The sequence below is a fragment of the Echeneis naucrates genome, chromosome 3 (assembly GCF_900963305.1).
Source record: "Echeneis naucrates chromosome 3, fEcheNa1.1, whole genome shotgun sequence".
Taxonomy (NCBI): Eukaryota; Metazoa; Chordata; class Actinopteri; order Carangiformes; family Echeneidae; genus Echeneis; species Echeneis naucrates.
In genome coordinates, this window is record NC_042513.1 from 868,382 (window position 1) to 890,786 (window position 22,405).

Consider the following 22,405-nt stretch of genomic DNA (forward strand, 5'->3'; position numbering starts at 1 on the left):
GTGATTTATTAGGTTAAAACAACATGATTATCAACCGTACAAAAGTATGTAAATAACATAGGATCAGCGATCTCAACAAGCGACAGAGGGCAGATCAGGTTACCGGGGCAGAGACGAGGGGATGTGGTCAGAGGCAGAAGGCAGGTCAGGTACCAGGAGGTCCATCCAGAAAAGTGCTGGAGAGCAGTGGATGATGCAATGACAATCTGGCAGAGAGAGTGTGTGGAGGAGCTGGTTAAGAGGAGGCTGGGTGATGCAGGTGAGTCTGATGATCTTGATTCGGAGAGGTAGGCAGGCAGGAAAACCAAGAGCAGACTGTGACAATAACCCTGCTGCACGCTGTTGATGATGGACTGTGATGTTTGCTGTGATAAGACAAGGGCACTGGCATTACTTCTACAAAGTTTTTGTAAATATTTGATCAGTAAATGAATCAACTCTTGGACTAGCTTCAATAGTTGGAGAGTTGGTCCAGCTTGTTCAAGGATTTAAATGAACTTGTTCGGGATGCAAATTCTCTGAGCCCAGCTCTACTTTTGCTTTGTTTTGCTTTTGCTTAACCACATAATCAAGAAACGTTTTGATTTAAATTGTGTACTATATTACTTTAGTCTTTCAAAGTACTTTACTTTTGGTAAATTGACAAAATTATTAGGTTGACACACTGGTTGACACACGCACACACACACACACATACACAGAGCATGATCAGGACTGTTCAGACCCCCCTCAGAGGAAAAATGTCACACACACCTGGTCGAAAAAATACCCCCTTGTTTAATGCACTCACTTTATGGACAAACCCTCTCGCACTATGTTGGACATATTGCAGTATAAGTTATAGGTCATTCTGCCTTTTTTCTTCTTCTCCTTTTCCCTTTGTTCAATCCATCATACTGATTTCTGGCTTTCAGTCTGGCTCATGCCTCCTGTCTGTTGTTATGCTTTTTCATTAAGACATAACCCTGATTTACGAACAGCACATAATTTGAATATTTTGTGATTTTTGAGTTTTCTCTCATATATATGTATGCACCTATTTCTTTAAATATTTTCCACATTTTCCTATCACATTTTGGTTATTGGTTATTTGTTATTATTTTGGTACATGGTATCTCTACCCATCTAATGGTGCGTGCAGTATGTGCTTGTTTCTATTTTTATGTATCTGCCTGTTCCCCTCTTGTTCTATTTTTTTCCCTCTTTCCTCTTTCTCTCTACTCTCATTTCCTCTCCATCAGTAGCTAATCAATCTGAGACCGGTCCAATCACTGGGTTTGTGCGCTGGGTGGGATCAGGTGAATCTCTGGAATGGGGATAATATAAGCTAAATGTGACAGGGTTGAATCCATGTAAAGATAATTCCACTCCCATATTTCCATATCAGTGGCGATGTCACATTCAGTGACAGTGATACATCTTTTTTTCTGTGTTAAAAAATAAAAAATAAAAAAATGGGTTAATGTAATAAATTGAAAACCAGGTAAAATTGTTCAAATTAGTGAATACATACATATGTGCTAAAGCATTAGAACAATTCGATTACATTGTATGCACAATGTACATTTTATTTTGCATCACATTTTCTCACTGCTCAGTTTAGTTGTAGAGAACTTTGCTTTTGTCTTATAGTTTAGTTCAGTGTCTATCAATCCTGTCATAACTTTTCTCTCACTGTTGTCATTGTAGCTTTTGGACAGAATGAATGTCATGATCCAGGAGTTCCTGTTAATGGTCAAAGGTATGGCGACCAATTTCAGCTGGGCAGTTCTGTGGCTTTCCGCTGTGATCAAGGATTCATTAGGACACAGGTAATAATCAGCTTACCTTATTATTTCAAACTACTGTTTCTATACTACTGTTTGTCGGAAATTGTTTTATGAATATGATCGTTACTATTATTCATAGCAGTATAAGTGAGTCGTGTAAGTAACAAACCCTGCGATAATTTATTATAATTATATTTCCAGGGATCAGATCAGGTCACTTGCATCATCCAGGATGGAAATGTTGTTTGGTCTGCTGCTGTACCTCGATGTGAAGGTGAAAATAAGAAGACACACACACACACATGCACACAAACTTTTGATTCTAAGTTTGAGCAATGTGCATTCATTCATAATATTTCTCTAAGACTGTAAGGTTAAAAACTTTCAAATACTTGGCTCTTGCTGTGAATCTTAAGTGAGTGTATGCACCTTGAAAAAAATATGAATTTCCTCTTGTACCTGCTTTAGCTTCCAGCCTCCCTACATGCATTCAGGCTATTTGCATGCATCTTTCTCTACCAACAATAATCTTAAATGAGAGTGTCACGAGTTCTGCTAAAACTCATTCAGTGGGAAACATTCAGTAAATAAAGATGCATCCATATTATGCAAACAAGCTAATATGTGAAATTAATAATAAAAGGACAGTGAAAGCTGTAATTTCTTTCTTTTTCTTTTGGCTGCATTTGTCCTCATAGATTAACACCAGAGGGTGTGTCAACTTTTTATGAGATGGATGCAGTTTTAGTCTTGCAGCTAAATATATATTTTTTTAATTTCGATGTGTGTGTTTGACCATTATCAGCCCTTCCTTGAAGCTAGTTTTGATTATCTTTATTGAATGAAATGACCTTTATGTGGCAGGGAGGGCAGAGCTGCACCTCTATGGACAGACAAGATGGAAGGATGAAGCAGGATGGACAGGGAAAGGGAAGTGGGTGGTGCTGGTAGGAACTGGTGGAGTGAATGATGCTGTGCTCTTCCTGTCACCTCACTCAAGATTATGAGAGGATTTTTGTGTAGATCTTTGGAGAGATGGGAGTTCAAATAAGTGAAAGTTTCCCAACAGAGGAGCCGAGTCAAAGACAGGGTACATAGTAATGGAATGAAAGAGCAGCTCAGCCCATTTTTGTCAGGATTCATTGATTCTTCATGATGTGACCCTACCGAGGTTGGCAAGTAAAACAACACATGCATGTGGGCATTCCCTAATTATGAGTGAGACCATCACCAGGGCCCAGAATAGGGCTCCCCCTATTTGTGGTAGCACATGAGGCAGCAAACCCAGAGAGCCACTGCAGCCACACAGCACACTGCATTCCTCAGTGTTCCAGGCAGGTGATGGCGAGCACTACTGAACCGCCCAAACAAGTGCACGTTGGACAGGAGCCCCCCCCCCAGAAAAAAAGAATAATAAGTAAATAAGTCTGTCGGACATCATCATATATGGGCTTTAAATGATAAGGCTTTAATTTAAAGTATATGAGCCAATGTAGGCCTATCATAATTAAATAATAAACAGTTACAAATTTACATGCTATCTCATATTTTCCAGGTGTCAGCGCAGCAACATTGGTTTTGCATCAAGATAGCTAAATCCCCATTTTCTGCTACATTCCCCACGTTAGCCAACCCTAGCTAGTCTGTTAACACGAATATTTAAAAGACTCCAAATAAATGGGAGCAAATCTATGCATGATTCCATGGTAAATCAGATTCATTGCATTAGGTATATTTTCCAGATTCTTGTCATATACATATATACATATACACTTGCTACCTCGCATTTTCCAGTTTACAGCCCAATAACCTCGGCTTTGCATATTCTAAGCTAGCCATAATCCCACCTTTGGCTGCTAGCACTACATGCCCAGTGTTAGCATACAGTGTTAGCCAGTCTGTTAACATGAATATTTGCAATCCCCCAAGCACAGAGGTCACACTTTAAATCATCCTAACTTTGGTCATCCTAACTAACATCCCTTCACATGCCATCTCCTTTTTCCTCTTTCTTTTTCTATTTTTAGCCCCGACAGCTTTTTTGCTTTATCTGTCTTTTCCCATGGACGTCAACTTACTACTAGTGCCTGCTCGCTCACAGATTTTGATCTGCAAGACCAGTTAATAGAGTAGTCAGAGAGGGATGAGAAATTTGAGATTGAGTTATATGCTTCCAGTAATGATCTTTGAGGTCATTGCAAGTAGAGTTAATACATCATCAACATATAAATTGATTTTGTGTTCGGAAACAGCCAAGTGGATACTTTTGATATTGGTGTGATGGCAGTGGTTCGATGAATATAGCAGTAAGGGAGAGAGGGGACATCCTTGTCTGGTTCCCCTCTGCAGAGTGAAGTGTTCCCGTTTGTGGTGCCTGTAGCCTTGGGTGAGTTATACAGTGCAGACACCCAGTGGAAAATGGGCATAATAAAACACTCCAAAGACAAATTTTTTAATAGTTGCAAAGAGGAAGGACTATTTAGCTTTGTCAAAGGGTTTTTCAGCATCGAGTGGATACAACTATAGCTTCTGTGTGGCTGTGCTGCAACATGCTGATCAAATTAAGGAGCCTTCTAAAGTTATTTGTACAGTGTCAGCTTTTGATAAAACCTGTTTGGCCATTGAGAATTATCAATGCATTACTGTCTCCAATCCAGCAAATGCTTTTAAAAGCGATTTAACTGGAGCAGTATTCATTTGCGCTGTTATGTAACCTGTGTTTTTGATCTCTGAGAACTGACCATAAATGTGTCATAAATTTGACAGGGAAGCCATACAGTCCAGGAGCCCTGCCTGCAGGCATATTTTCTAAATCAAATCAAATCAAATCGGATTTATTTGTATAGCGCCAAATCATAATAAATTGACATCAAGGTACTTTACATATAGAGCAGGTCTAGACCAAACTCTTTATAAAATTATTTAAAGAGACCTAACAGATCCCCCGATAAGTAAGCATTTGGCGACATTGGCAAGGAAAAACTTCCTTTAAGAGGCAGAAACCTCGAGCAGAACCAGGCTCAGGGGGGGCAGCCATCTGCCTCGACCGGTTGGGTTGAGAGTGGGAGAGAGAGAGAGAGAGAGAGAGAGAGAGAGAGAGAGAGAGGGTGAGAGAGAGAGAGAGGAATTGGGGGGGTGTAGTGTAGGGTAAGAATGAGAACAGGAGAGGGGGATATTCAAAACAGGTGTAGGCGGGAACATGATGCTGCATGAAGTTTATGGAGATGAACTGTAGTATGGAATTCATGAAGATATGGGAGCAGCAGGCGTTGCAGGAACATGGGATGGCAATGAGCCACCACCTGCAGGATGAGGACGGGGAGAGAGAAGAGAGCTGGGAGAGACAGAGAATTCGGGAAAACATGGTTAGTAGATGCAGTACACATGCTTAGAACTGGGAGAAACAGTGATTTCTAAGAAGTGTGGTTATTGTCGGTGTATGCAAGGGGGAGGGAGAGAGAGAGAGAGAAAGATGCTCAGTCCCGTCCCCAGCAGTCTAGGCCTATAGCAGCATAGCTAAAAAACAGAGGGACTTTAACTTTTTAACTATAAGCTCTGTCATACAAAAAGGTTTTAAGCTTGATCTTGAAAATTGCTGAAGAGTCCGCCCCCTGGATCGATACTGGTTGGCTCCATAGAAGAGGAGCCTGATAGCTGAAAGCTCTTCCTCCAAATTTACTCTTGGAGGCTCTAGGAACCACAAGTAAACCTCCATCTAGATAGCGGAGTGGCCTGCTAGGACAGGAAGGAACTATGAGCTCTCTGAGATATGATGGAGCTTGGCCATTAAGAGTTTTATATGTTAACAAAGGATTTAAAATTCTATATAAATTTTAAGAGAAGCTAAAACAGGAAACATGTGATCCCTTTTCCTAGTTCCTGTTAATATTTGTGCAGCAGCATTCTGAATCAACTGAAGGCCTTTCAGAGATTTGTTTGGACATCCAGATAGTAATGAGTTACATTAGTCCAGCCTAGAAGTTACAAATGCTTGGACTAACGCAGTCCACCAATGGTCAGTGGCACATCCAAGAAGTTTCTTTGTTCTACAGTCAGTTGAGGCAGATTTAGGTTTTTGAGAATGTCTTCTAAGTTTGGGTTGTTTGTTGTTGAATATAGGTTTTGATAAAAGATGTAAAAGATATCATTGATTTACTGGGGTGATTGAGTATATTTGCCATTTGAATCCTGAATCGAATTTTTCTGTTGCATTGGAGTTGACTTGCAAGAAATTTACCTGATTTGTTGTTCGGATCAAAATTTTGGTATCTGAGTTGTTGAAATATAAACTCTGCTTTCTTTATAGGATATTTTCAAGTTGTAATTTAGCATTTTGTAGTTGGGTCCATAATTGTTTGTTTTGGTTTCATAGCATATTGTTATGTTAGTTCTTTAAGCTTATCCTCAATGTGCTTTTCAGCCTGCTGTCCCTGTTTTTCTCGTAAGAGGAGTAAGATACAAATTTGCTTCTGATCACCGCCTTCCCAGTTTCCCAAATCAGGGATGGAGATAAATTTGTTTCCAAAATTTGTTTTTTCATTCCTTCCTTAATAATGAGTCAAATTCTGGATTCCTTAGTAATGAGGTGTTAAAGTGCCAAGTGGGTGACAGTTTCAGGGTGGTTTCTATTTGAAGGTGGAGGAACACCGGTGCATGTTCACTGATTATATTTGAGTGTATGCTTGTGTTGATTTTTTGTGCAATAGAGACTATGATTACTATACTATACTATACTTTACTAGACTATGATCCGATGATCGTAGTTGGGGTGACTGATATGTCGAATAATTGTGAAAAAATTTCACATCGTTATTAGAAGCATAGATATTAACCATTGTGTATAATTTGTTAAAGATTGGTACCTGAATAATAATGTATTAGCCTTCTGTGTCAATTATCATACAGAGGTAAATAGTAAACAGTGTAGGTCCCCTGCACTAAAATGGAAACTCTTCTTTTTCTACTATTATAACTGGAGGAATAGATTTGTGGTTTGTGGTTTGGTTCTTCTTCTGAATCTTATACGTGGGTTTCTTGAATGAGTAAGATATCTGCTTTAAAAATTGTGATATAGCCCATGTTTTTTGGTTTTTTTTGCCCATGAGCCCCATACAATCTAGGATGCCATGTAGAATCCAGGATGCTATAGTTATATAGACATGGATAGAGAGAGCATTCAACCATTTTGTGTCTGAATACTGAAAATGGTCTTGATGTCTCTTTATGTAAGCTTCTACTGCTATCGGTAAGTGGGGGTTACAAACTGATTTGAGTGGACTCTGGAAGTGGACGTTAGAATGTTGGATTTTTCTGAGATTCTTTTTCTTTAATCTTGGTATATATATATATATATATATATATATATATATATATATGAATGAATGAATGAATGTTAGTAATACAAGGTATGGAGACAATCGCATTGAATAAGGTGATCACCTAATTAAACATGGAGCATTTAATAAGGAAGGACATAATTACAATAATTATGTCTTAGTTACTCAAATGATTGGAGCACAAAGCAGTTGGTTGGTTAAAGAAAGTGAGAGGAAAATTGTGTATAGAATAGCGTTTCTCTATGAGAACAAGCAAAAGGGTAAAGGTATCAGCTCTTCGAGAAAAGAAGAAGTAGAAAAAGCATGGAAGATAAGCTAGTTCTAATTATATTTTGTCAAAAAAAGCAGTGGATTGTATACAGTTCATGAACTCTAGTTCAAAAGGTTTTTTCAAAGCTGAAACACTGTATGTCAACTTGATGTGTTCGCTGGACCAACTCCACCAATAAACATTAAAAACCATCGATTGTATAATAATGTCTCTAAACTCAACTAAATACAAGAAGTGCACCTCTATAACGATTTTGGAACTCTGAATGTTTGCTATAAATTAGTGTCAAGATTTGCCAACCTTGTTGCCTGCAGCTTGCTGAGATGCAAGGAAAAGAGGAACTCTTTGTTGGCATCATTTGACACAAAAATATATTTGATTCCCCCCATAAATTATTGTCATGTTATAATCATTTTTTGTTTTTTCATACATGAGCAACTCAAAATTGTTTACCATAGCACATGATAGGCACAGTATAATGTTGTGTTGGTAAATGTTTATGTATCAAATCTAAAAATTCTGAAAGGATTAGAGAGCTAAAACAGGTTGAGCAGATGATGAAACTGCTTACTCAATAAAATATGAGTGTTGGGCTGGTGCCATAACACATTTACAAGAAAACACTTAATTTTTCTCTCTGTTTCTCTCTCTGTGTTATGGTGTGCTTTGTGTGTGTGTGTGTGCGCGCGTCTTTATTTCCTTGCAGCTCCATGTGGAGGCCATCTCACAGCTCCTGCTGGGGTTCTTTTGTCTCCTGGTTGGCCGTCCTTTTATAAAGACTCACTTAATTGCCAGTGGGTGATTGAAGCACAAACGGACCATGCTGTGAAGATACACTTTGACAGGTTAAGTTCTTTATTTCTGTAGTCTGTACATGTAGATGTTTTGGTATGCTTATCAAGTTTTTTTAAGTGAATCTGGTAGTTACAGTTTTGAGATGCATGAGCTGCTGTATGTAATTTTTTTCTGACTTTACACTTTTCCCATCTAGTTTATTTATTTAGGTTTGAATGCATTTAGTGAGAATCTGCAGCAGTAAATGGCAGTTCAAAATTTTCTTCTTCAAAGACGAAGGCCATTTCACGCCAACTGTGCATTGCATATCAGCTGTCCATGAGCTACCCTATTTCTATATTACCTGCTTCAACCAGTGTCCCAGGAGCCAGCTCAGCTTCTCAGGCCCTGCAGCCACAACTGTAGATAAATGCACAGTTAGTCAACAAGTCACTAGTCACAAGTTACTAAACTTGAAGTACAGACAATAATAAAAGTGAGTAACAGAGATATCAAGTAAATCAAATGTTCAGCTGATTAGTCAAGAGTGATAGGTGTGTGGTTATTTAACTCACCAGTTATTTCAACAAGAAGGGTGAATGTGGTTCCGACACTTGTTATCTTTGTTAGCTGAGTGTATTTCTAGTCAGGAGAATGACCAAAATGATTGCTGCTGTTAAATCCTTGATGTGTTGACTGTTTTAATAGTCTTTCCTGCTAAGAAACATGTGCTGCTCTCATAAACATTATTCTGTGTATAGGTCAGATTATTGAGCATATTTGCTTTTGTATTTGTGTGTGTGTGTGTGTGTGCGTGCGCATGTGTGTTCATTTAGGTTTCAGACTGAGGTCAACTATGACACATTAGAAATCAGGGATGGCCCTTCAGCCACCTCTCCTCTCATCGGTGAATACCATGGGACCCAAGCACCTCATTTCCTGATTTCCACATCCAATTTCCTGTTCCTGTTGTTCACCACAGACAACAGCCGCTCTGCAGCAGGTTTTAGCATCAGATATGAAAGTAAGGCTGATTTCCTGATATAAACGTCAACATTGACTATGAAATTTCTCCATATGCTCATACAGAGCAGATTTTTTTTCCAGGGTTCCCCAAGTACAAACCAGCTTAAAAGTGTGCAATTGCCCACACTAAGGTTCCCCTTGAATTTGACTGTGCATTGTGTTTGTTCGATGTGTTTATCAGGTGTGAAAATGGAGTCAGACTCTTGTCTTGACCCTGGTATTCCAGTCAATGGTCGTCGCCATGGCAGTAGTTTTTCCATCGGCTCCCGTGTCTCATTTACTTGTGACCCGGGATACACACTGAGTGATCAAGAGCAAATTGTCTGTGAGAGGAATCATCAGTGGAGTCATGCTCTTCCCAGTTGTGACGGTGAGAGTCTTTCATTTGTTCATACCAGCCCTCTTAATGAAGGCTTGTAAACCAAAACCTTCAGCATCATCAGCCAAAAAGATTTTTAGAGCCACAGTTATGTGATAATGCCTGGAACTCATTCACGGATGATAGTGTAAGTTTTCTAACAGAGTGAATTCTTTTTCAAGTCATTAACACATATTTCAAGAAAACAGAAAAAGAAGAGAAAAAAAGTCCTGTAGAAATTCTCATAGAAGGCCAATACCATCTTGTTCCTCCTTCTGAGTGGAAGAAGCCCTTTCCCTTTCCATCCATCCATCTTCTATCACTTTTCCCTTTCACGGGGGTGCTGGAGCCAATCCCAACCACTATTCCGGGTAAGGGGAAGGGCACACCCCGGACAGGTCACCAGTCCATCACAGGGCCAACACACGAGCGACCACTCACACCTTTGGACAATTTAGAATCACCAGTTAACTTAGATGCATGTCTTTGGACGGGGGGAGGAAATCCACACAGACACAGAGAGGACATGCAAACTCCACACAGAAAGAACCCAGGCCGGGAACGGAACTCACGACCTTCTCATTGTGGGGCAAGAGCGCTAACCACTACTCTCCCATACCATGCGGCTTAAAATTAAATACATCTAAAAAGTTAGTACACAGATGTTTCAACAACTTGATTACACTTGATATTGTTTTTTTTTATATATATCTACAACTGAGCCAACTGGGCATTACTAAGAAATACACCTAAGAAATATTATCCAGTTATTGTTGTATTAATTTGGAGCCTGTCCTGTACCGCAGGAAGTAAAGCCATCTGTCCATTATCTGTGTGCAGCTGCATATTGTTCAGTTGTCCACTTAATCACAAGGCTACAACATCTAGAAAGACAACTATTCACAATTACAGCGATGGACAATATTGAGTCACCAGTTAATATAATACATGTCATAGAAGCATCTGCAGGAGAGCTAAGCCACAGAATGATCACCTTGGGCTATAGTTATCTGGCCTATACCTAGGTATGAGGCAATGATGTGAAACCACTGAGTAACTGTCCCATCACTGTTTCAAGAAAATTCACAGTTGAATATAGCAAAACTTTCAAGACTCTGTTGAATATAAATGTTTTTGTATTAGTAAAAGAAGGTCAATATAATAGCACTAAATGATAGGATATAAATATTTTCAGTATAAGTAAATTGAATTTCATACTTCAAGATATTACAGCAACAGACATGTTATTTTGAGCTCTGTTCCACTATTAAAACTTGATTATGTTAGATGCAAATACAAAGATGAGACATACTGCAAGTGAAGGTAAAAGGTTCTTTAGTTAGTTCACAAAAAGTGTTATTCAGCACAATAGCTCTTCCCGCCACTAGCTGTGGATTTATTGCATAGAAAATTTTCAATAAATCAAATCTGTGATTTCTTAAAGAACTTGGCCATACATATTGCATAAAATATCAGTTAGTATTTGCAAAATTATTGAACAACATGGAGTCATTGCAGCAGGTAATCATTATCAAAAGTTAAATTATATGATGCTGATATGATTTATAGAGAAGGACTTTATGTGGCTGTGACCACATCATCTTTCATAAATACAAATATACAAAACACACAGTCTCTAGTGCTATGCTCTTTCCTTTTCCCTTCATGAATCTGGGAGCCATGGTGTTAATTGTAAATCCCCACTCTTCCAGCCCCAGTAAAATATACAGGTCAAACAAATGCTTGAAACAAATGCTCAGTGGCCACTTGCAGGGACTCTCTTTCAGCATTTACTGCAGCTCAAGCTATCATGGGAGACACATGGCACATGGCATCAGACTTGAACTGCTATTTGAAAGCCAAAATCAGGATATCTACACTGGGAAAGGCACCGTCACATTCTCAGCCCATGCCATGTTTTAAGCATCTATTGTGACATTCTCAATTTTCAGCCAACATGTCATTTCACCAGGCAGTTGTCACAATACAAGACAGAGTATTTCAAAATGGTACTTTTCCAGAACAGTAGGCAAGTCTTCACTAAAATTTCATGCGTCAAAGTTTAGACACCAAGATTAATGTGTCTAGTGTTTTAATACATGACTGATGTTTTGATCACTAACTTCATAATCACATATTAATTTGCTCCGATTATTGTTTTTCTGAAACTGTGTGCAAATGTCTAACATCTGCTATGAAAACATTTGGACATTAGATTATTTTAGAGAAAGGTGGAGGGGAAATCATTCTTTAAAATTCCTATATACTTAAAGCAATTTGTAAACACGCTTGCACACATTATTATCCTTTACAGGACATTTAAGGAAAAATCTGACCTTTCGCTACTATCACACACAGTGCAGACCAACCCAAAATGTATTTTTACAAAATGGTATCAAAAAGAAAAAATAAAATCATGCAAAGACCATTCATCTCAGTAATGTCACATGGTCTGTTAGACCCAAACCAGTAATTGAATTCCTGCAGGTCAGCCAAAATTTCTAAAAATATAATACAAACCACAGGCTTCTCTTTTATGTGTCAGGGAAAATACTGAGGGGCAAAAATTTGTAGTTTAAGAAGTACAACTTCTTAGAAGTGGCTGAAGTGTTTTAGTAAAAAAAAAAATCAAAAAACGCCATGACATCCTTTAAGACTAAGATAATTAAAGATAGAGACTAAGAAGGAGGGTGAATGTTGCTGATATCAGGTATAATATATTTATCTATTCAACTCTTCACTCCTTGAGAAACACATATCTTTCTTTATCAGTATTTCTATTAGCATTCAGACTCACACATCTGCCCTCATCAGTGAAAACTGCCACACTTTGATTTTCCATGATATTCTCTTAAAGTCACTAATAGGCAGCCTGTGGTAGCTGCAGTGCGAACAAACAAAAGAAGCTGCAACATCTGTCCTCATAAAAGCCAAATAATAAATAGTAACTTTACAAACCGTTCACCGAATGAATCATCACAGTGTTTATTTTAGGAGTTTTGTTAGACATTTGTGCACATATTTCTCTGTATATAGAAATCAGACTTCAGCAATCAGACAGGAGGGCCATTAATGCCTCTGATTTAGTTTGTTTTGTAACTAAGAAACAACACTCAATTTATCTTCATTTCTAAATACCTTAAGGCACTTTAAATTAATTATATTTGAAATTAAGGAGATAGAAGCCCAGTAAGAGAGCAACAGAGACTCAATATATTATCTTGGTTATCAGTCTTTAATGTGCTTCCTTTATTCTCCACTACCTAACTATAACACTTTCCATGATGGATTTTAGCTAGATACAGTAGAACTCAACTCAACTCAACTTTATGTAAAGCAACCTTTAAAACAACCACAGCTGAAACAAAGTGCTGTACATAAATAGACAATAGAATAGAAGCTAGAGTTCAGTGATATTACTCCAAGCCTTTCATTCTCTGATATCACTCTTTTTCTGTCACATTTTTCAGTCCTCTGCCTTTTTTCTGCATAAACTGCATTCTCACCCTTCACCCTTTGTCTTTCTGTGAAGTGTTATGCAAATTTTATACTCTACTATTTACAGTATGTTTTCAATAAGATACAGTCATCACGAGTTTGATTAACTGAAACTTCACCACATCTAGATCATTGTCATAGTTGTCATCTCAGGACATAAAAATATAAGACATCTGGAAAGTCTTGGGGGTCAATGTATAAAGACTGAAATAAAGGCATCATTAGGAATTGATCATGTGTTGAATGCTTTTAAGAACAGTGTGATATTTAATTATTATGTAACAATCTTTACTTTAAAATATGAATGCCATGTTCGCAAAGTTACATTAGATTGCAGCATGATTTCTAGTCCATTTACTGACAATGTAGAGCAAAGAAATCTCTAATTAAGACCTTTTAACAGCGAGGACATTTCTTTCAGAATTTTTAGGTCTTTGCTTTAAACCAAAAGAATTTCATAGTGGTAAAATTTTGCCTACACCCTCATTTGTTTGTGCAGCTCTTTGCGGAGGCTACGTTTATGGCAAAACAGGAACGATTCTGTCTCCTGGGTTTCCGGATTTCTACCCGAACTCTCTCAACTGCACTTGGACTATAGAAGTGTCTCATGGGAAAGGTAAGGACACACATTCACAGACATAATGCAAGCGCCAATTCATTTGTTTGTAAGATTTCATTATTGATTTAGCAATAAACTGGTGTACCCTAACTGTGCATCTGTCCATCTTTTATCTGTCCACCCATCCTTCCATGTATCTGTCTCTTCCATCCATTCATCCATGGATTTCCAGGTGTCCATCTTATCTTCCACACTTTCCATCTGGAGGAAAACCATGACTATCTGTCCATCACTGAGGATGGGAATTTCCAGATGCCAGTATCTCGTCTCACTGGCTCAGTGCTTCCCCCGAGTATTAAAGCAGGACTCTATGGGAACTTCAGTGCACAGCTTCGATTTATATCAGATTTTTCCATGAGTTATGAAGGCTTCAATATTACTTTTTCAGGTAAGAGCACTAGCACAGAAATTTTACTTGAAGTTAACATGGGTGTCAGCAACACAAGATGCATTTAACTGTTTGTAGGATAGACTGAACTTTGTGTTGTTATTATTATTATTATTATACCAAGGTGGAAACTCACAAAAGCAGTAATCGATAACTAAGAAGTTGAGAAAAATTGAGATGGAAGCCTCTTCACCAAATTATAATAGATGTGTAAGCTGTTAAATCTAATTATATATCTTATAGGTTAACAAAGTCATGGTCACAGACCTTGCATATAATCTAAAAAGAACATAATGATACTTTATTCATAGCCACATTTCAGACTGTCTGCCATGGAGTGGAGAAGACAGTCCAGGAGAGTCCCATAAAATAGCTTAGGGAAACAGCTCTGCTCTTCTCTAATGCAGGAGGAGCTATTAACCCAACAAGCATTCCCCTAACCATTCAGCTAGTCTTCATCATTGAAGCATTTTTTTCCTGTAAAAATACTTCCTACATAGCACAAATCTGGCCTTTATGCTGCTTTTTTCTTAGGTTATCTATTTTCACATCTTCATTCTATTCTGGTTGCTAAACTATATCTGGCTCATTAATGCAACCTTCATTCATAAAAAACAAATCTGACACTCAATGCAAAGGTTGATTTATGTTTCATATATTATACTTCATATATATTAGCATTAGCAATATTGCAAGAGAAAAAAATATTTTGACAGAAAAAGTAAAAAAAAAAAAGTCCAGAAAAAAAAGAAAAAAAATTGTCAATTTGTTTTTTCTTTTAAGGCCGTATAAACAGCTAGCTGAAACTAGACTTTCCTTTTCTTGGTTTCTCATGAAAAATGTAGTCAACTGTAAATTTTTTGCAAATCTTTGAAATTCATAGTTTTGTAGGGCAATATTGTAATCACTCATGTCCGACACCAGGAGTTTTAGGATCTGAATGACTTTGATTCAGTTCCTTATCATTTTAAACAACTTTTATTATTATTTTGTGATGTAGAGTATGACTTAGAGCCATGTGAGGATCCTGGCGTGCCAGCATTCAGCAGGAGGATGGGATTCAGATTTCGAGTTGGTGACTCGCTGGCCTTCTCTTGTTTCCATGGCTACCGACTTGAGGGAGACAGCAAGATCATTTGTCTGGGAGGAGGCAGACGAGTCTGGAGCAACACGCTACCACGATGTATAGGTAAGACCTCTAACACAGACTGACTAAGATCTATCACTTGACACAAAACATCAAATAAAGGGTTAGGGTGAAACGAGAGCAATCTTATTTTTTCTGTTTGTTTATTTATTTACTTTATACGGACATAATGTAGATGTTTATATTGTATACTAATTGAAATTTTGTTGTGGACCATTGCTATTTTTTTTTTTTTTTACAAAACATTACATTAGTACAACATTAGTTGCAAGAAAACTATGGAATGACTTGGATGGAAAAATATATGATCAGTTAAACTAAATCAAGAACATAGTTAAACTCAATGTGCTTTAGCTGATGTAAGTGAGCCCTTGGACTTCATAAATGGTCCAACATCCTTTGGTGGTAGTAATGTCAGTCAAGCGATTGTGGTAGCTGAGGACCAAGTCTGCACAATGTTCAGAGGGGATTCCTCTTTACAGAAGTGCTTCAGCTCAGCTATATTCTTTTAACACCTGGTGCATACAGCACTCCTGAGGTCAGTCCTGAGTCTTAATTGATTCAAGATCTGACAGGGCCACTCGAAAAGATACTTTCTTTTATTTTTCAAAGCCATTCTAAAGTGGGTTTCTTATGATGTTCAGTCATTGTCCTGCTGCATCACTCAAGCTTCAGCTGACAGACAGATATCCTGATTTCTTGAAAAACTTGGGAGTTGGCTCTGCCCTCTATGGTGACAAGTTCAGACTTTAATTCAAGGTTAATTTATAAATACAGGTAATTGTACAAGCTTCTCTCTCTTTCTTTCCACTGCCAAAGCTGCTATATGTCAAACGTAGTGTGTGGTTTATCATATATGACTATTTGTGAATTCTTCAACATATGAAAAAGCTCAAAGGTTCGAGCATTTGACCATAATTTTATTCATGGTGCATGGGAATTTACTATTATATGACTTCTTGAGTGATGCCTTGATTTGACTTTTGGCAAGCTGCCATTAGACTATCAGTAATTTATGAGAATCTGACTTTTCACTGCTGGTAATTATCAAGGCCCTAAAATGTGGACTGATACTGATATAATAATATTATCTGTCAAGAAATCAGGCCTAATTAAGAGGAAGCTGAGCAACAGTAGCTGGCAACATGCACTTGGTTTATCTCTCTCCCTCTTTTACGTTCTAAATATTCCTTTCTTTAGCTCCCTCTCTATCCCTCTTTGTTTGGACTGTCCTTGGGTAGATAATTAGGGCATTAGCTGTTTCATGAAAAGTGTTGATACTTAGTTTTTTTGCTACTCCCCTTTTCCCTTTTCAAATTTCTATCTGCATATTTTCATAGGGCTGCTGTCTGGCTTCATCTATGGTGTTCTCTTCTTTCCCAGCTCCCCCCTTCATCCCTTTCTTCTCTTTCCTTCAACATCCTTTCCCACTTAACTTTGTTGTCTTTACTAAAGAGTTTCTGACAAATTGCTGGTGGCATCCTTGAATTTATGCTCTTTATCTCCTTACACAATCTTTGAAAATTACAGAACATTTACAAAAATGTAGTTTGAGGTTTCAGATTTGTGCAGATTTGATAAAATTGTCTTTTTTTTTTGTGTTTGTTGTTTGTTTTTATCAATGAGTTCCATAATGTTCCACTCCGCCTTCTCTTTTGTCTATCTCATTACTTCCATTTCGTCTTCATCCCTTCCAAGCAGTGGTGGTCCTCCTCAGTGGGAGTTAAAAGCCTGCTCAGCATGCTACTTTTCTCCTGTCCTCCTTTACATAAGACAAAAACTATTACAAAACCAAAACCTGCTTTTATGCAGTGCTTAGTTGATTTAACTGGTATGTGTTGTGCTGTTTATCAGGCTTAATGTTACCGTACTTTTACACTGCTTAATAATGCATGATTTATCGTCATCATTCTTATCATGACTGCTAAGTTCAATAAGTTTAGTGATTGTAAAAGACATAGACGTTTGTCTAATATATCTTTGCCATGCCGAATTACTCTTATTTCTTCATAGCTAGCCAACTCAGATATTCTGACTGCTAAGACAATAATGGTATAAGTTCACTTATTTTGATTCACAGTGTCTCTGTCCTTGTTACTCTCTTGTCATAGCTGAGTGTGGAGCTTCCTCACTAGGACCAGAAGGTGTTATTCTCTCTCCAAACTTTCCCTCCAACTATGATAATAACCACGAGTGCATTTACCGCATCACAACTGAAAAGGCCAAAGGAATCAGGCTGAAGGCTGAGAGCTTTTCACTGCAAGATGGAGACTATCTCAAGGCAAGTATGCACATGCACACACACACGCACACACGTATACATCCATACACTCATGCAAATACAATCAGTGAATCCTTAAATTAATTACACACACACACATCAAATAATTGTCTGCATTCAAAGTTGAACATATTTGAGCACAGATAGGCTTGAACGGATTGACAGTGTGTTTGGATTGATGTGCTCGATGTGATGGCCACACTCTTGAACTATAAATATGTACACTTTTACTTTAACACTTTTGTAAACATTGCCATGTACAACATATTTGAGTTATTGCTTAATCAGGCACTGCAGCATGAAATGATAAGACTTCCTCTGGGAATAAAACAACCCACAGGTCGTTAGTGCAGCACATCATAGGAATATGACACCGAAGGGCAGTGTTGTGTGATAGTAGAAGCTTATATTATCATCAAAGCAATCATTAACACAGATCATGACATTTTTCCAAAATCTAACCAACCAATTACCGGTAACCATAAAAACTTTGTCTGTGTAGTTCATGAGTTTATTATTGCAACCATGTCAACTAAAATGAGCTGTATGGTTGTTCAGGTTGGAGGCCTTGTTGATAATGGCTTTTAATCTAAATTATATTAATTCCCTGGATTTAGCTGTGTTAACCACAGTTTAATTACTTTTTCACTTTTATTTAACACAAACTACCTTGAATAGGAATTTCTCCTCAATATATTTTATGTCTATACTGAGTAGTCATTTTTATGTTGCACCCCTGAGCCGAAAGCTCTTTAACAAAACGCTCAAAGCTTGTTTTGGAAGCTTTTGTTCCAGCTATGCACACCTGCTCCAATTAAGATGTCAGGAAATGTGTAGTCCCTAATTAAATGAGGTGTACAGGAACAAGCCAAGGAGTAAAAACACAAATGACAGGAAGGGCTTTAAATCCTTGGTTTACTCAGTGTGTAGTTAAATTGTATTACCAAGCTTTGCCCGAGATGTTAGATGTGTTAAACATTGCTGTAAGGAGCAATAACATCCCTGCAGGGGTTTATAACCCATGTTCTCTATTAGCACTGATGGGGCTCCCAATATATTAGCCATCCACAGCAGAACGAACAGTCCAGAAACAAATACAAAAGCATGAAGTCTTGCTGTTTTAACCTAAAGGAACATGCCACTGTAAATCATTGTTGGAGTTGAAGGTTAATCTTTTCCTCGCTGTTTACTTTTTTTACGCAAATATCGAGACCGAAGCCACAAATAGATCCAAATCATACACAAAAAGATTATTTGAATATAAAGTAATGAATATGTACACAAATAATTCAAAATTTTGTAGTAAACCCTTTTAACCCATAACATTTATCAGTTTGTATGTTTGTAGCAAAGATTTGTATCAGTTGAATAGATTCTGTCAGTTAGGGATGCCTGTGTTGAGATTGCACACAGAATTAAGGCCTTTTGTGAACATCTTTGATAGCGATACACAAAAGAACCAATACAAGATAGTGGACCCAAAGCTGGTCTTTGGGACTGCATATCATTTAAGCTACTTTAAGTATCTCATTTCACACTCAGCATTAAAATTGTCATTAGTGACCAGTTGTGATCAGTGATATTTGCATGGTTTCTTTAGTTTTTTTGTTTTCCAAAGGTCCCTGAAAAACGGGACCATGACATCTCAAGAAATTCATGACATCTTTGACCCAGTGAGAAAAGGATGGCGGTATAGTATTGCTTCCATTTGAAAAGGATCAAGCATCTTGCAAGGAGTGTAGTGAAAGTTATGACATAAGTTTTAGTCGGTAGGACAGTTTGACATACCTTAGGTTGTAAGGTATACACCAAAGAGGGCACAGATTGGGTCAGGATCTATTTTGGTTCCAAACATCTCACTAAAAGCTTTAAAAATACTTGTACAAAAAGTAGAAAGGCTCGGACATCGCCAGAACATGTGAATCAAATCTGAAGGTTGTCCTCTACATCGGGGGCATAATGGGTCAACGTTCGGATAAATCTTTGCCAGCCTAGCCTTAGTATAGACTTTCAGTTGGATTAGGCCATGTTTAGCAGACATAGATGATGTATGTATCAGATCTAAGATGGCATTCCACTGATCATCTCAGAAAATGGTTCCAAGGTCAGAAACCCAGGCCTTTCTTAAGTTTTCAGTGGAGTGTGGGACAATTTTCTGAATGAGGTCATAGATCTGGGCTATCAGTCCTCTATTGTCAGTTTCAATTCAAGGGTGCAGTCTAAAATTCCCCCATTTGAAAGAAATAATTTTTTAAATAAAGAAATAAAGAAATAAGTGTTTTAAAGAAAGATATTTTAATCAAAATTGGAATATTTTAGAAGGGATATAGACATTTAGGTAATACTATCATTTTGATAAGATAAACACATCCAGCTACTGATAACGGTAGGCCTACATATTCATGTTCTGTTTACAGTTGTTAAGGAGAGCAAAGGCAGTAGGTGGGTGTGCGGGTGACTTAAATTCCCGAGTTCCTAAATGAGGCTGGGTCAGAGATGTATAGATGTATAGATGTAAGTCATCCTCATATAAAGAGACTTTAAACTCTAGGTCGTCCTGCTGTATACCTTTAAAATCTTCGCAGAGCAGTGGTATGGCAAACAGGAGGGGGGACAGAGGACACCCCTGTCTTGCCCCCCTTCCAAGAGAAAAATAAGCAGATTGGGTGTTTTTAGAAATTACCATTGCCAGGGGAGAGGAATAAAGCAATTTGACCCAGGTGATGAACTCTTCTTTAACCTTCTTTGACCGAGTCGAGTGGATCACGTTAAATAGCTTTCTCAAATTCGAGTAAGAGTGTCAGCCATGGATAAATCCTGTTTGATTAGGTGAAACAATATCAGAAATTACACTCTCTAGGTGTTATCTAAGACCTTATCTAAGACCTTAGTCCACATTTAGCAAAGAAATAGGTTGTTATGATGAACATAGGAGCTGATCTTTATCTTTTTTCGTCCGTAGAGAGATTGAGGCTTGGCTCAGCATCATAGGGAGAGTCCCGAGTGAGAGTACTTCCTTAAACATTGTTTGGAGAGTTGGTGCGAATTGCAGGGCAAACTTTTTAGAAAATTCACATGTAAACCCATCAGGGCCAGGGCATTTGTTATTTTGCACAGATTTTATAGCCATGAAAATTTCGGAAATTGAGATGTCCGCGCACAATTTGGTATTTTGGTCTTTAGACACAGCAGGGAGAGTCAAATTTTCAAAGAAATTATGGGGGAGATTGGGTTCATTACAGCATTCCGACATGGAAAGTTTGGACTAGAATCGCAAGAAAGTTTTATTTATGTCAGCTTCTCACCTGTATGTGACTGAATCTTTGTAATTTGAGAGGCAGCTGCCTGACGAGCTTGCACAGCGAGTAGTCTATATCAGTTTGTGTCCAAACTCATCGGTGTTATACCTAGCCTTCATAATAACACGTGTTGCCTCATCAGTGGTTAACAGGTCGAATTCAGTTTGTAGTCTTAACCGGTCTTTATATAGATCTTGGATGGGGTTTTGATGATATTTTGAGGGAATAGTAGATGGAGTCACAAAATGGACTGGTGGCAAGGTAATGTATTGTCTGAGGGATATGTGGCAGCAGGAGAGAATGGTGGAAGGGGGGAAGCTGGGAAGGGGAAAGAAAAAAGAAGGGAAAAAAGAAAAAAAAAAAGGAAAAACTATTCCAATTACGTGTGTATAAGCCTATAGTCCCTATCTTTCGGCTAGTGCCTTTACTCACTTTGTGTTTTGTTTTATTCTGCACTTCAAGCTCTGTCTTTGTGAAAAGAAAAAGGGTTTTAGTCTGGTGGACCACTATTTTCCAAGCAAAATCATTCAAAAAGACTGTTTCTCAGTCGGTGCCCAAATAACTAAGTGGTAGTGCTATGAAAAGCAGTATTGTTAGTCTAGAAAGAAAAATTGTAAATAACCAGCAACTTTGGAATAATTTTATAAAGTGTGTTTAAATCCTTGGGTAGTATTTTCTAAATTAATCCCGGTAAACAAACAAGGGATATTAACCTTGTTTGTTTAAAGCGGAGAACTAAGGTAATGGTTCACATTAAATTAGTGAGTCTGTCTCTTAAAACCTTCAGTTTAATTCCTTGGTTGATTGTAATTGAAAATCACAGGGAAGCAGGGGCTGTAAGTTTCACCACATATATAAAAAATTAAAAATAAAGATTGCAATTGTTATGGAAAAAGGATAGTGTACACTGAGTTCTGCAGAACAGCCCGTTTCCCTTCATTCCTCTGGTGAACGTTTACATTAGTAACGTGTCCTTGTAAAAGAAAGGAAAGAAAAAAGAAACAAACAACCAGAAAGATAAATAAATAAAGATAATACTAATAATGATGTTGTGATCGGGAGTTGATCGGGGAAATGTAAAGTGACACTGGTTTAGCGGATAAGCCAGCTGGCATTCAGCATAACACTGGGCCGTTAACGGAGTGGCCAAGACACTAGGCAGAAACAACCCCCTGACCAACTTCATCACAGAGAACAATGGGTAAATTAAATATTTCACACTCCGCCATGTATGCATAGTGTCCAAAGTGCATGACATAAGTCTGTACTTGCCAGGTGTTGTTCGTTTAGATGTGGGTTAGATAAAGGGTGGAAAGAAAAAAAAATAAACAAAGAAGCCACGGCTTTTTTATTACTGATGACTGATCAGTCTTCAGGTGCTGGAAATCTTAAATCCATAAATTAGTTCACTCACCAAACGCCCCAACAGGTTTGGGGTAGAAGAGAATAATATCCCCAGTGCTTTCCTTTATTATTGTGGATTGGTTGTCTTTCAGAAATGCGGCGGCTTCAGCCTGGGTGTTGAACTTGTGCCTAGACCCGTCTGCGATTACACAGAGCTTTGCAGGGAAGCGTAGGCTGAATTGGTATCCCGCTCTCCTCAGCTCGGCCTTGATCGGGGTGAAGGCGGCTTTCTTCC

General features: G+C 38.0%; 1 protein-coding gene across 1 annotated transcript in view; it reads left to right on the forward strand.

Annotated features, from left to right (window-relative positions):
- Positions 1 to 22,405, forward strand: part of LOC115040707 (CUB and sushi domain-containing protein 1-like) — a 299,299-nt gene that overhangs the window by 180,458 nt on the left and 96,436 nt on the right. Inside the window, exons 15-23 of the mRNA XM_029497673.1 lie at positions 1,690 to 1,811; positions 1,971 to 2,043; positions 8,083 to 8,221; positions 8,987 to 9,174; positions 9,358 to 9,546; positions 13,532 to 13,648; positions 13,824 to 14,039; positions 15,040 to 15,228; positions 17,298 to 17,467. Of these exons, the coding sequence (XP_029353533.1) occupies positions 1,690 to 1,811; positions 1,971 to 2,043; positions 8,083 to 8,221; positions 8,987 to 9,174; positions 9,358 to 9,546; positions 13,532 to 13,648; positions 13,824 to 14,039; positions 15,040 to 15,228; positions 17,298 to 17,467 (1,403 nt within the window). The remainder of the gene's footprint in view (positions 1 to 1,689; positions 1,812 to 1,970; positions 2,044 to 8,082; positions 8,222 to 8,986; positions 9,175 to 9,357; positions 9,547 to 13,531; positions 13,649 to 13,823; positions 14,040 to 15,039; positions 15,229 to 17,297; positions 17,468 to 22,405) is intronic.